The following is a 15,928-nucleotide window of genomic DNA, read 5'->3' as shown; positions in this document are numbered from 1 at the left end:
TAGATCTGATTAAAAGGGATAGGGAAGGTAAATACATCCTGATAAAAGGGTATATAGACAATGAGGAAATATCAGTAATCAACATGTTTGCAACAAATGGTATTACATCTAAATTTCTAATGGATAAACTTGTGGAAGTGGAAGAGGAAATAGATAGTAAAACTATACTAGTGGGAGACTTGAACCTACCTCTATCAAATTTAGATAAACCAAATAAAAAAATAAATAAGAACAAGGTAAGAAATGGGAATGAAATCTTAGAAAAATTAGAGATAATAGATATATGGAGAAAAATAAAAAGAACAAAAAGGAATACACCTTCTTTTCAGCAGTACATGGTATATTCACAGATTTTGATCATGTAGTAGGGCATAAAAACATGGCAAAAAAGTGCAAAAGAGCAGAAATAATAAATGTAACCTTTTCAGATCATAACGTAATAAAAATAATGATCAGTAAGTGTACATGGAGAACCAAATCAAAAATTAATTGGAAACTAAATAATATGATTCTCCTATATCAGTTAGAGAACAAATCATAGAAACAATAATTTCATTGAATAAAATGACAATGATGAGACATCCTTTCAAAATCTATGGGATGCAGCCAAAGCAGTACTCAGGAGAAAATTTATATCCTTGAGTTTATATATTAACTAATTAGGGAGGGCAAAGTTCAATAAATTGGACATGCAAATCAAAAAACTTGAAAGCAAGCAAATTAAAAATATCCAGAAGAAAACTAAATTAGTGATCCTAAAAATTAAGGGAGAAATTAATAAAATTGAACTACTGAACTAATAAATAAGACTAAAAGCTGATATTTTGGGAAAAAAAACAAAGAAAATAGACAAAGTATTGGTCAATATAATAAAAAAATGAAAGAAGAAAACCAAATTAACAGTACCATTGATGAAAAGGGAGAGCTCACCTCAAATGAAGATGAAATTAAGGTAATCATTAAAAACTATTTTACACAATTACATTGCAATAAATATGTCGATCTAGGTGATATGGATGAATATTTACAAAAATATAAATTGCCTAGATTAACTGAAGAAGAAATAGAATTCTTAAATAATCCCATATCAGAAAAAGAAATTGAATGAGCCATCAAAGAACTCCCTTAGAAAAAATCCCCAGGGCCTGATGGATTCACAAGTGAATTCTATGAAACATTCAAAGAACAGATAATCCCAATATTATACAAATTATTTGATATCATAAGCAAAGAGGGAGTTCTACCAAATTCCTTTCAAGACACAAATATCGTACTGTTTCCATGGCCAGGAAGGTCAAAAACAGAGAAAGAAAACTATAGACCTAATGAATATAGATGCAAAAATCTTAAATAGGATACTAGCAAAAAGACTCCAGCAAGTGATCAGGAGGGTTATTCACTATGATCAAGTAGGATTTATAGCAGGAATGCAAAGATGGTTTAATATTAGGAAAACCATCCACATAATTGACTATATCAACAAGCAAATTTAAAAAATCACATGATTATCTCAATCGACATAGGAAAAAGCCTTTGACAAAATACAACACTCATTCCTATTGAAAACACTAGAAAGCATAAGACTAGAAGGGTCTTTCCTATAAATAATAAACAGTATTCATCTAAAACCATCAGCCAACATCATCTGCAATGGGGATAAACTAGATGCATTCCCTGTAAGATCAGGAGTGAAACAATTATCACCTCTATTATTAACATTGTACTAGAAACACTAGCAGTAGCAATTTTAATTGAAAAAAGAAAAAGAAAGTGAAGGTATTAAAATTGGCAATGAGGTTACCAAGCTATCACTCTTTGCAGATGATATGATGGTCTACTTAAAGAATCCTAGAGAATCAACTAAAAAGCTAATGGAAATAATCAACAACTTTAGCAAAGTTGCAGGATACAATATAAACCCACATAAGTCATCAGCATTTCTATATATCTCCAACACATCTCAGCAGCAAGAATTAGAAAGAGATATTCCATTTAAAAGCATCCTAGACAATATAAAATACGTAGCAATCTATCTGCCAAGACAAACTCAGGAACTATATGAACACAACTACAAAACAGTTTCCACACAATTAAAACTAGATCTAAACATTTGGAAAAAACATCGACTGCTCATGGGTAGGACGAGTTAGCATAATAAAAATGACAATCTTACCCAAAATTATTTACTTATTTAGTGACATACCTATTGAACTACCAAAAAACTTTTTTACTTAATTAGAAAAAAATCATCACAAATTTCATTTGGAAGAACAAAAGATCAAAGATATCCAGGGAGATATTGAAAAAAAATTCAAAGGAATGTGGTCTTGCAGTCCCAGATCTCAAACTATACTATAAAGTAATGGTCATCAAAACGATATGCTATGGGCTAAGAGACAGAAAGGAGATTCAGTGGAACAGACTTGGGGTAAGTGACCTCAGCAAGACAGTCCAAAGATCTCAGCTTTTGGGATGAAAATCCACTATTTGATAAAAACTGCTTGGAAAATTGGAAGACAGTGTGGGAGAGATTAGGTTTGGATTAACATCTCACACCCTACACCAAGATAAACTCAGAATGGTTGAAAGACTTGAACATAAAGAAGGAAATAATAAGTAAATTAGGTGAACACAAGACCTTTGGGAAAGGAAAGATTTTTAAACCAAACAAGAGTTAGGGAAAAAAATCACAAAATATAAAATCAATAATTATGATTATATCAAATTAAAAAGTTTGTGTACAAACAAAACCAATCTAATTAAAATTAGAAGGGAAGTAACAAATTGGGAAATGATCTTCATAACAAAAACCTCTGACAAGGTCTAATTACTCAAATTCACAAAGAGCTAAATCAATTGTACAAAAAAATCAAGCCATTCTCTAATTGATAAATAGGTAAGGGATATGAATAGGCAATTGTCAGCTAAAGAAATCAAAACTATTAATAAGCACATGAAAAAGTGTTCTAAATCTCTTAAAATCAGAGAGATGCAAATCAAAACAACTCTGAGGTATCACCTCAAACCTAGCAGATTGGCTAACATGACAGCAAAAGAAAGTAATTAATGCTGGAAGGGGATGTGGCCAAGTTGGGACATTAATTCCTTGCTGATGGAGTTGTGAATTGATCCAACCATTCTGGAGGGCAATTTGGAACTATGCCCAAAGGGCACTAAAAGTCTGTCTGCCCTTTGATCCATCCATAGCACTGCTTAGTTTGTACCCCAGAAAGATAATAAGGAATTCAAGAATATTCATAGCTGCCCTCTTTGTGGTGGCAACAAATTGGAAAATGAGGGGATGCCCTTCAATTGGGGAATGGCTGAACAAATTGTGTTATATGTTGGTGATGGAATACTATTGTGCTCTATAGTGGGGGGCTGGCCCGCAGCCCTCCCATAAAAGGAAAGATAGAAGGTTGGCCTTGAGGGAAGGATTGAAGCCAAGGAGATGGATAAGAAGTAGGCAGACACACATGTAATATTTAACAATTGTGCTCCACAGAATAAGCTCAGCTACTTAGCTTTCACTAGGACCTGAACCAGTTAAGTAGCTTCAAACTAACATACAGGAGTAAGCAATGAACATGGAGATTAGCTGAGAGAAAAGCCAGGATCCCTTACAGCCTGGTCTGCAGGTACGGATCAGACGGGCTTGAGGAGAGGAGATCAAGAAAGAAATCACCAGTTCCTTAGAGCTGGTACTCTAAGCAGGAACCACTTGAGGATAAGAGATTGAGGAAGAAAGGTCTTTCAGGAAGAGAGAGAGAGATAGAGAGCAAGTTAAAGTTAAGCTTGGCCGGAGGTCAAGCCCCAGGAAAGACAGAGACAGGTGAGGGGTGATAAGGTAAAGAGGCTGGCCTTCTGTGGATGCTCCTATTTATTATTATTGAGATGCAAATATACCCAATACATAGGGATGAGTACATAGTGGATTGCCATTGGTTAATTGTAAATTATGACAAGGTATAAGTGTGGTTTGTCTCAGCCAGGTGAGCACAAAGAAACCTAATTTCTTGCCTAAAGCTGGGGGAAGCTGGGATCAAGGGTCAAAGGCTTTACTTGCCATGCGCAGGACTCAGCATGCTCTCTCCTAAGACAATCTTTACATTTTAACTGTTTTCCTTGTCCATAGATAGGTGTGGTCTGCTACATGCTCAAAGGAATAATAAAGTAGAGGAATTCTATGGGAACTGGAACAACCTCCAGGAAGTGATGCAGAGCAAAACGAGCAGAACCAGGATAACATTATACACAGAGAATGATCCAATGTGGTTCAATCGAATGTAATGAATTTCTCCATTAGTGGGAATGCTGATCCTGAACAGTTTGGAGAGATCTATGAGAAAGAACACCATCCACATTTAGAGGAAAACTTTGGGAGTAGAAACACCAAAGAAACACAACTGCTTGATTACATGGATCGAGGGGGATACGATTGGGGATATAGACCCTAAATGAACATCCTAGTGCAAACACCAACAACATCGAAATAGGTTATGATCAAGATTACATTGCTACCCAGTGAAATTGTGCTTTGACCATGGGAAGGGTGGGGGAAGGGGAGAGAGGTAATATGATTTTTGTAACCAAGGAATAATGTTTGAAATTGACCAAATTAAAATAAATTAATATATTTTTAAAAAACAACCAAATTCAAAAAAGTAAGAACTTGATAATTTCTTCAATTGGCACAGAAATTTTTAAGAATACTTCCAAAGGGAAAGTGTTATTTCAGCTCTCTAATGTCTCATCAATTTTCATCATGAAATTTTTATTGAAGTTGGCAAAGGAAATTATGTTACTTAAAAATAAGTTCTCTGTGTTATAGAATTGGAATTTCAGTGTTTGCCCTTTTGTTTCTGTTGCACTATAAGGCATGCAGAGTCCTAGACCTGGAATCAGAAAGAATAGAGTTCAAATCTAGTTATTAGATTGTGTGGCCTTTGACAAATCATTTACTGTCTTTCTGTCTTAATTTCCTCATCTTCAAAGTAAGAATAACAATAGTACCTTTCTCCATGAGTTATTGTTAGAATAAAATGACAATATTTGCAAGACATATTCAAAAACTTAAAATTGCATGTAAATCCTAGCTATTATTCATGGTATCTTGATATTATATTTTAAAATTCATTCTATAGAATTAACTCACAAAACACGCCCCCCCCCAAAAAAAAACCCCACAGCATTTGAGAAAGGGAGGAATTTAGAAAGCTATTCTTTCACTGCAAAATTTCTCAAAGATTCCTGATTTCACCAATGGGGATAAACCCTCCAATGATGCAAAAAAAATTTTTTTCCATGCTTGCAATAGACAATATAATGAATTTCTGGAATTTAAAAAATAATTAAATAATTCTTCTCTAGTGGTCAGACTTCATATGAGGAGCCTTCCATACTTAGGTTGGCTAGTCCTCTGAAGACAGATCTACTACCTGAAACAAAATTCCTGCTTGAAACCTTCTAGGTTATTCAAACCTAGCACTAAACTTTTCCCCATTATAACTTTCAAATGAGACTACTGGAGGTAGGAATTTCAGTGAAAAAAAAATTATTTCTCACTCTAAGCATTAAAAAAAATACTTCAGTCAGTCTAGCCTTTGGAGTATTATAAATTTGACATAGAAATAATAATGAAAATTTTGGAATGAATTGACTTAATATTTTGGTCAAATATTTATAGCACTGACCCAAACCAATTTTGTGACTGCAGTTTGTTATCAGCACTTTTATTTTTTTCTTTCTATTGCTCTTCCATCTGCAGAATCAATAGGCTTAATCCCAGCACATCCACACTTACAAATACTAATGATGCATATATAGGTGTAGAGGGGAAGGTAATGCTAAGTGAAGGATTAAAGAAAAAAATAGAATTGACCAAGTTATAAATGAATCCGGATAGAAAGAATGGAACCAATGGAGTAGGACAGATTGAAGTCATTGGGAAGGAGATGTTGAGCATGGTAGCAAGGATATAAAGAGATTAGAAGGTAAAACATCTGGAATACAATAGAAAATAACTAATTCTATCTAGAAAGAGAGCCCTTATCTCCAATGAGTAATAATGAGTGATAATGAGTTAACTTCAAAGGATAATAAAACAAAAAAATTCAAGATTTGTGACATGATTCGTAAATGAAGATTTGAATTTAATTTTCCTGATTCCAGGCAGAGTATTTTTAATCATTGAGCACAGCTGCCTCTATTGTATGTATACACACATATATACATACATATATCCCCATAGTAGGAGATTCATAAATGCTTATTAGTTTGATTTAGATACATGATTTGAATCTTGAGATAATAGAATATGCTGGATTTGTGATGAGAGAGCCTTGATTAAAATCCCAGATCTATTTTGTATTACTTGTGTACCCCTAACCTCCCTTGGTCCCCATTTCTTACCTTTAAAATGATCGGGTTATATTAAATGTCCTCTAAATTTTTTTCTAATGATAATTTTACAATTCTATGATCTTATTTTATAAATGTGGGTATTTCAACTAGTAGAGATCTCAACCTTTCCATATCTTTTGATCCTGTGCAATTCTTTTCTATTTATGTCTATATCCACCTGCTGCTAGATAACGTATGCAGCACATTATTCACAACCTTCTCTTGGCCTTTTAATATATAATGAATAAAAGTTCATCATGGAGACTGTTGCTTCTTATTCAGTTGATGCAGCTCATGAATAGTCTACTTCTTTTGCTCAGATTGTCCTCAATGACTTTTACACCACCTCCTAGACTCACATCATCACTGGTGATATGCTACAGTGTACTTTCACCCACCACATGTTTTTCCATTGCCTTTTGGACCATCCATAATAGGGAGACCATGTAGAATAATAAGTAGTTCTACAATAAGTAAATGTCCTACCTATTTTTGTCCAGTTTAAATGTCAGCTTTTCCATATCTTGTCACCAACGGGAATATTATCCTTCACTGAGCTCCTATAACTCCTTGCTTATAACATTGTACTATTTTGCATTTTAACATGATTTTTTCAGAGTATACACCATGCCATTTCCATCTTGAATCTCCCAAGGTATTCCTCACTCCACCCCCAACTCTCTAGTATGCGAATTGCCTAGAGCAGAGAGATTAAGTGACTTTGGTCTCTCAATCATATATATTCCCTAAGGCAGGATTTGAACCCAGTTCTTCCTAACTCTCAAGCCATCTGTAACTATACAATTTGTCTCTTGTCTTGTTCATTCTTAATGCATATGTTTTAATGCACAAAAATATGAGATGCTATTGTCTTTTAGAAATGAATAGCTTATTCTGGAATGAAGTAAGAAAGGAGATTCAGAAGTTAATGCAAACCATTAAAAATGCACCTGTAAAAAGAGTATTGGATTTGGAGTTAGTGTACTTGGGAATCAAATACTATTTTTGTTACTATCTGCATGAACATGATGAAGTCACCTGACTCCTTCAGGACTTTAGGAAGGGATTTGACTGGATGACCTCTATTTTCTCTTTCAATTCTAAATCTATATTCTTATAAAGATGAAGCAATGAATCAATGAGCTATTACCAATTGGTTAATTTTTAAATAGTATGTTTCCTCATTATTGAATATGCTAGTAATTTTAGTAAATACACCAAGAAGACTTAGTCTTTTGAATTCTTTCTGTCAAATCAGTTATCCAATTTAATTGCTTACAGATATGTGTAATTAATATATTGAGTTTCTATTAAAATATAGCTGCACTTATTATCACTTCCATTAGAATTCAAGGACAGAACTAATGAAATAGAGAGTTGAAATCCTTGATAGCTCTCTGGTATCAGTGTTTTAAAAAATTTTTATCTTCATATCTTCATTATCTAGCACAATGCTTTTCTCATTTGGAGATCTTTAGTCCAGAGTAGACAGAAAACTTTTACCCCTACTCCAAATAAGTCAATGCATATTGACAATTCTAATTTTTAGTCTAAAAGATTTTCCTGATGCAACTATGGTTAAATGACTCATTTAGGGTAAAAAAGCCTATGTCAGATGCAACATTAAAATATACATCTTCTTTTACTTTTAGATCAGTACTTTATATTCTACGTATCAGTGCTCTGAGCAGAGTAGAAATTCACATGCTTGGAGATAGATTGAAAACTGTTTAAATTGATGGTGTCAAAAATTTGCTAAAACAAAGTTTTTAGATTATCTTTGGATTTTCTTGTCAAACATTGATGGTTCTTAATGGTAGTGTGCTTAAATCTCCTAAAGATATATGTCTAAATATAACATACTTTCAAGCTTTAAGCTTTCTTTGAAGCTAGAAAATATAAGACTGAGTAATGTAATGATTAGGATAAAGATGATGGTAGAGACAAGTTAGTTCAATAAAACATTTGTGGTCTTTTCCAGGAAAAGGGGATGTATTTGGAGATATCTTCTGGAAGGAAACCACCCTTGCCCATGCTTGTGCCAATGTCCGGGCGCTAACATACTGTGACTTACACATCATCAAGCGGGAAGCCTTGCTCAAAGTCCTGGACTTCTACACAGCTTTTGCAAACTCCTTCTCAAGGAACCTCACTCTCACTTGCAATCTAAGGAAAAGGGTATGTTTGTATTACATTCATTATGCTAGTAATAATGATAAGAACCTGTCACAACACAGGAGATGAACAGCAGGGATTTGGTTTAGCTTTGCAGTATTACATCCCTCTAAAGATAAAGTAACACAACTTCTTGCTTCCTTTTAATTTTTTTAGGGGCACAAAAAGGTAAGTATGATTTACTATGTGTTATTTAAATAGGAATCTTTATTGTCTTCTAAGATAAGCAAGTCATAAAAAACTATGTCAGAGGATAAATTTAATGGCCTGCTTAAAATGGATAATTTTCTAAGTGTTTTTAATGCCAAAAATAAAATCAATTGAAAACCAATGACCTACACTTTCACCATATATAATTACCTGATTTTTAATGAGAAGATAAGTAAAGCTTGTTGATTGCTTGACATTTCTGTCTTTATCTAAATCCTCCTGTTCGTCCCATAGTCAATCCAAAGATCACATTATCCTTTAAAAGAATACTTCATCTCATATCTTACAAGTACTGGCAGTTTAGGGAACCTTTCATCTGAGGGCATAATCCTCATCACTTCTATCTTCATCACTTTTGTCTCTTTTGTTGCTGAATGTAACAGAAATTTGGTTTACATGAATGGAACTTATAGTTCTGATGTACAGTCCATAGGACAGCACCGAGAGCTCATTTATAGCTAATAATGAAACATAATTTTGGATAACTACATGTAAGGAATTCCATCATAAATTATTGCCTGCTTTTGTGAAGCATTTTAAATGACTAAAACCACTTTAGAAACAGCATGACACAGTGGAGAAGGGACTGACTTTAGAGTCCAGAAGATCTGCCTCTGGCACAAAGGTCATATTGGACAAATCAGTTCTCTTAATTCCCCAGTGAGTTGCTGATCTGCATCAGTAGAAATTTTTGCAGAAGGATTTCCCAAACACCAATGAATAGCAATAAAAATAGCAACCACAAAATCTTTGACTGTAATCGAATGTAAAATTGATTATAAGAGACAACAGAAATGAGCAGGATACAAAGTATAATAAATACAATAATATACATAAAACCTATAAAGTACAATAAATAATATTGAAAAGCTTTCAAAGTATTTTATAAAAATCATATTCTATCCTTATAAGTCTGGAAGCTAGGTTATCATCATCATCATCATCATCATCATCATCATCATCATCATCATTATTATTATTTTATAAATGAGAAAACTGAAGCGTGACTTGGCCAAGATCACACAGCTAGTAAGAGTCAGAGGCTGTTTAAACTTTGGCCTCAGATACTGACTAGTTGTATGACCCTGGACAAGTCATTTAATCCTGTTTGCCTTAGTTTCCTTATCTGTAAAATGAGCCAGAGAATGAAATGACAAACAACTCTAGTACCTTTGCAAAGAAAATTTCAATATTCAACCAGAAAGAGTCAAACACTACTAAAGCAATTATGATTACAGCTTTTATAAGTAGGTTTGAAGAAGGAATGAAACATAATTAGGGTTGCTTAGGGTTCTAAGAGAAGAAATTGTGGTTGAGAGGTATGGTTAAGTTTAGCAATTCACACAGTTAAGAAGAGAAATTGGAGCTTGGAATTTATAATCGGCTTAGATATAAATTATAATAATGGCAATAAAAATGGAAATAAGTTTAATGAACTTCAGTGTTTCTCTTATAACTACCATTCATCCCACAATTATTCGTTTAAGATATAAAAGTTGATACTTTATAAAATAATGCTAAAAACAAAGTCATATGCCAGAGCATTTCCCAGAGAATTACAACAGACTTTAATGGTTTCAAAAAAGTTTAGATGCACTGAGCATGCATAGAGGAAGTGTAAGTGAGGAAAATTGCTCCTTGATTTAATATAGATTAGAATATCCTCATGGTAGCTAGTTCTGGAGTAAAAGCTTTGAGTTTTTGGATTGATGAAGGACATATACTTCCAGCCCAACTTATTAAGTAAAGGATGTTCATTAAAGTTTTCAGAGTATTTTATTTGCCCATTATGTCATCATGGTTAGATATTTACTGGGTTCCCCCAAAGTCTTAATGTAGTTTTAAGCTTTAAGAAAGTTTTAAAAAACTATGTCTATTCCTATGTGTACATACATACACATTTAATATTGAAGAAGGAAATGGTAAACCATTCTAGTATCTTTGTCAAGAAAATCTCACAAACAAGAATGATGTGTCATGGTCCAGAGTCAAAAAGAACTGGATGCAGTCATATGTCTGAATAATATACATATAACACACATATACATGTGTATATATATGTATATATATCTTCACACATTCATGTTTATCAGAAATTTATCAGAAATATAAAATATGACATAGAAAATAATGTGACATAGTTTTCTTGGCCAAGAAAACATAGTCACTGTTTTTAGGTTAAAATGATATGGGGAAGTACTATATAATTTTGAAGCTGGAAGGGATCTTGGGTACCATCTTGTTCAGCCCACACACAAAACTAAGGCTGAGGAAGCTAATATTAAAACTAATAAATTTTAATTTTTGCTTCCATTCTTATCTAACAGGGCATCATCCTAGCTTTAATAGCCTTCTTAGAAAGAATGAAACACTTGGCTATGTTTCCTTTTTTAGGTCATTTTGCAATTCAACAAGCATTTTTGAGCATCTACTATGTGCAAGGCATTTTGCTGAGTGCAGATGATTTTTTTAAATATTGAAAAAATGAATAAAAAATAAAAAAAATTGACATATTCCTTATCCCTTTAAGGAGCTTACTTTCTACCAGATAGTTTGATACATAACATGAATACAAATATAGTATGAGGAAAATTTTAAAGGAAGAGAATTAAGTAATGGGTAGTAATAAGTCATAAGAGAATAATAAGCAAAACACGCTAAGTAAATGATAAAGGTTGTTGAGTTAGGGATTGGAAAAAAATATTGATCATATTACCTCATCATCTTTAAAATATTTCCCTGGCTAGTGACCTGGCTTTGAAAAGGTCAAGCCAAAACTTTACTGAAGATATATTCAAAATACAAAAATGCTAATTGTTTCAGGATCAGAACTGGCTCTGCATCAGCTCATAGGGTAAGCTTGCGTGTACAAAGAATGTGACTGGTAGGCACTTTAAGTACTTCTTCTGAGTGACTATATTTACCCTAGAACAGGACTTCTTAACCCTGAATAAACTGAATTTGGTTTGATAGATGAGAATGATGACAATGTGATGTATCATTGGAGCAAATTTGTAGGATTTTTTTTATTTTTATTGTTTTCATTCCAAGATTACTGTAATTTGACTTTTTATATCTTATATTTATTCTATTTAAATAACAAATTTCCATATAAGTTTTCCAAGTTTACATGATTCATGTTGTCTCACTTCCTTCTTACTCTCTTAGTGCTGACAAGCAATTTGATCTTGACTATACATGTATTACAGTGCAAAAATGATTTCTATATTATTCATTTTCGTAATAAAAAAATAAATATATAAATCAAACTGAAACCCCATATTATATACCCAAATAAACAAGTGATATATCATGTGTTTTCATCTGCATTTATACTCCAACAATTCTTTTTCTGGAAGTTGATAGTATCCTTTTTCATGTCTTTCAGAACTTTTCTAGATCATTGCATTGCTATTAGTAGCAAAGTCTATCACATTTGATTATTCAATAGTGTTTCAGTTGCTGTGTATAAAGTTCTCCTGGTTCTGCTTATTTTACTACATTAGTTCATGGAGGTCTTTTCATTTCTTTCTGAAAGCATCTTGTTCATCATTCCTTATAGCACAATAGTATTCCATGACCATCCTATACCACATTTTGTTCAACCATTCCCCAACTAAGTGAAATCCATCTAGTTCCTAATTCCTTGCCACTACAAAAAGCAGCTATAAATATATTTGTACAAATGTTCCTTTTCCATTTTTTTTATCTCTTTGGCATACAGATCTACTTTTGCTAGTACTGGATCAAAATGTATGCATTCTTTCATAGCCCTTTAAGTATGACTCTAAATTATGCTCCAGAATGATTGAATCAATTTACAATTCTACCAGCAATGCTTTAGTGTCCCAATTTTGCCACATTTCCTCCAACATTTATTATTTTCCTTAATTGTCATATTGGCCAATCTGATAGATGTGAGGTGATACTTCGGAGTTGTTTTAATTTGTATTTCTCTAATCAAGAGTGATTTAGAACATAATTTAATATGATTATTGAAATTTTTGATTTTTTCATCTGAGAACTACCTATTCATATCCTTTGATCAATTGGGGAATGACTTGGATTAATATTAATTTGAATTAGTTCTTTATATTTGAGAAATAAGACCTTTATCAGAGAAATTTGTTATAAAATGCTTTCCTCAATTTGTTTCTTCCCTTCTAATCTTGGTTGCATTAGTTTTGTTTGTACAAACCCTCTTAAATTTAGTATAATCAAATTATTCATTTTACATTTTGTAATGTTCTCTTTCTTGTTGGTCATAAATCCTTCCCTTCTCCATAGATATGACTGGTAAACTATTCTATGTTCCCCTAATTTACTTATAATATCTCTTTATGTTTAAATCATATATCCATTTTGATGTTATTTTGGTATAGGGTGTGAGATATTTATCTAAACCTAATTTTTTGCCATACTGTTTTCCAACTTTCCTAGATTTTTTTTTTTGTCAAATAATGAGTTCTTATCCAAAAATCCGGGATCTTTGGATTTATCATGTAGTGTTTTTATTGGGGCTTAAACTGTTCATTTCTCTTCAGCTATAAAAAATGTGCAATCTCTTCATAGGCATTATCAATTAATTTTTGCTGAATATCCATTGAACCACTGTCTGCTTGTATGAAGGAGGGCTTTTAGAGCATGTGTAATTGTTACCTCTTGTTTCATTAAGAATCCTCTCTCTGGCCATGGCTGTAAAAGATACCTCCATAATTTTCATTCAATTTAATAAATTATATAACTGCTAGATGTGATGGTATGTGGATACAATCTCTGCTACTAGTAGAATCCATGGCTGATCAATCATTTGAATTCAGGAGTTCTGAACTGCAGTAGGGTTAAGGCTCACTGGATGTTTTAATTCCACACCAATATTGTGATTTTCTAGGAAGTGAGGAATGGGGATGAATAGCCAGTCATAAGGAGTAGTGAACCAGCCAAGTAATAGGGTCAAGTCAAAGCTTCCAGGCTATTCTGAATGACACAAATCTCATAAGAGGCCACCACATTTCTAGTCTGGTTGGGTAAAATAGGGGGAGACAGGTTTTTTTTAAAGAAATAATCATAATAACTTATTAGGTTTAATTACTCAAAACTTTTTTTATTTTTGGTTATAAGAAATTACTCTAAGCTATCTTCTTTTTCAAACTGATTTCCATTTTTTTTTCATCTGCAATTGTTTCTGGGCATTCTTCCAAAGTGTTTTATGTTCATAAGTTTAATAATATCTTTGTTTCTATTTTTTAAGCTAATCAATCAATTTTCATTTATTACTAATTAGTTATACTCCAGGATTCTACATTTTAACCAACTAAGTTGTCAATTAATAGCTAAGAATTCTACTCTATTGTAGGCACTGTTCATTCTAGGATTTAGCAATGCAAAAAAGAAAATAGAACATTCATTGTCCTTTAGAAGTTTGCATTCAATTTTAACTGAAAATTACTTCCTATTTTTTCATCACTTACCTTGAAAATCTAGACTATTTTCCCTTTTCCATTAATTTTGTTATTATTTGGCTAACTCTATGTGGCAATCATTTGAGAGTTCAATTGTAACACTAAGTTTGCAAATTAATTTTGGCAGTATCACTATTTTGTGATATTGTCATAGGTCAATCATGAATAATGAAAGTCTCTGATTACTTCAGACTTTATTTCTTTTGAAAAGTATTTTATAATTGCAATCAGGGAAACCTTGAATATGTCTTGGTACAATGAGTCTAGGATATTTTTTGTAGTTTTAAAATGTATCGAAGGGATTTCCTTTTGTATTATTTTCTCTTGTAATTTTTTTTGCTACATAGAAAAGTTAATGACTTTTGTGGACTTATTTTGCTTCTTTACTCCAGCTGTTAATTAACTGAATTCAATGATTCTCTTCAGTTTCTTAAGTAATCCCTCATGTCATCTGCAAATAATTGCTGAAATTGCCTCTTCTTTGTAGCCGTTTTTGCTTTTAATTTTTATCTTATTCCTTATTAAATATTTCTAGAACCATATCAAATAATAGTAGGGATAAAGAACATCCTTTTATAATCATATATTTATGGTGAAGACGTCCAGTGTTTGCCCATTACAAATAATGCTAGTTTTAGGTTTTAGACCTAAATTTGATAATTTTTTCAAAATAAATCTATAATATTTATCAACAGCTTATATTCAGTAAAATAATAATTTGTTCTATTTTTAATACAATTAATTACATTGTTTTTCAGTGGTAAGCCAAATGTAACTCTAGTTCCTCAAACTTGGCCATAGTGAATTTAAAAATATGTTGCTATTATTTGGCCAGAATTTTAGTAAACATTTTATACCAATATTCATAAGTAATACTGGTTACTAGTGCCTTTCCTTTATCCCTCTCTACCTCATGTACTAGGAAGTTATTTATCTCACAAAAATGTTTATTATATTGTTTTATCTCAATTTTTAAGAATATGTGTAGCTTAGTTGATTGATATTCACAGATTTAATAGAATTACAAGTAAATCCAAATGAATTAGGGTTCCTTTCCCACCTCTTTGGTAATTATGACTTTTTCAATTCCAATTTCTGAAATTAATTTTTAAGATGTCTTTTACATGTTCTATTTTTTATTAGATAATCTTCCAATTATTTTAAATTCTCAGTTTTTTTTGCTCAGTTAGTAAGTTCTTATAATTTTTGTCAAGATTATCTCCCTAGTTTTGCCTTTTTTGCAATTCATTTCCCCCATATTTTTAAAACAGTTAGCCAAAAATGTAATGATTTTGTTAATTTTTTCAATGAAGTAATTTTTTAGGTTTGTTAATCATTTCTATAGTCCTTTTTTTAACTCTAAATTTCAAACCTTCCTTCATGCTTATTTTGGGTTTATTTATTTATTTTAGTTTTTAGAAAAAAATTCACACTCAATTGATATTCTTTTTATTTTATTAATATATATTTTCAGAAATAGTAATTTTACCTCTGAGGACCAAGAAGCTGTATCACTTTATCTGATTACATTTTATTGTGATTCCACTTCTCCCTCTGCCTTCAAATCCCAAGGCCTGCTTATCCACACCATGACCTCTAATCCCTCAACCCTTCAGTTCTCTTCCAAGCCATCAGCCTTATAGTAGCTACACTCCTCTTCATTCTTGATCCCTTAATGA

The 15,928-nt window shown here is 32.2% G+C and overlaps 1 protein-coding gene across 1 annotated transcript in view; it reads left to right on the top strand.

The window, feature by feature from the left end:
• Positions 1 to 15,928, top strand: part of KCNH5 (potassium voltage-gated channel subfamily H member 5) — a 584,985-nt gene that overhangs the window by 489,462 nt on the left and 79,595 nt on the right. Inside the window, exon 10 of the mRNA XM_001369347.3 lies at positions 8,384 to 8,580. Within this exon, the coding sequence (XP_001369384.1) occupies positions 8,384 to 8,580 (197 nt within the window). The remainder of the gene's footprint in view (positions 1 to 8,383; positions 8,581 to 15,928) is intronic.

Source organism: Monodelphis domestica, chromosome 1 (assembly GCF_027887165.1).
Source record: "Monodelphis domestica isolate mMonDom1 chromosome 1, mMonDom1.pri, whole genome shotgun sequence".
NCBI classification, from domain to species: Eukaryota; Metazoa; Chordata; class Mammalia; order Didelphimorphia; family Didelphidae; genus Monodelphis; species Monodelphis domestica.
The sequence above is the reverse complement of the archived record's forward strand: the minus strand, read 5'-3'. Positions and strand labels throughout refer to the sequence as shown.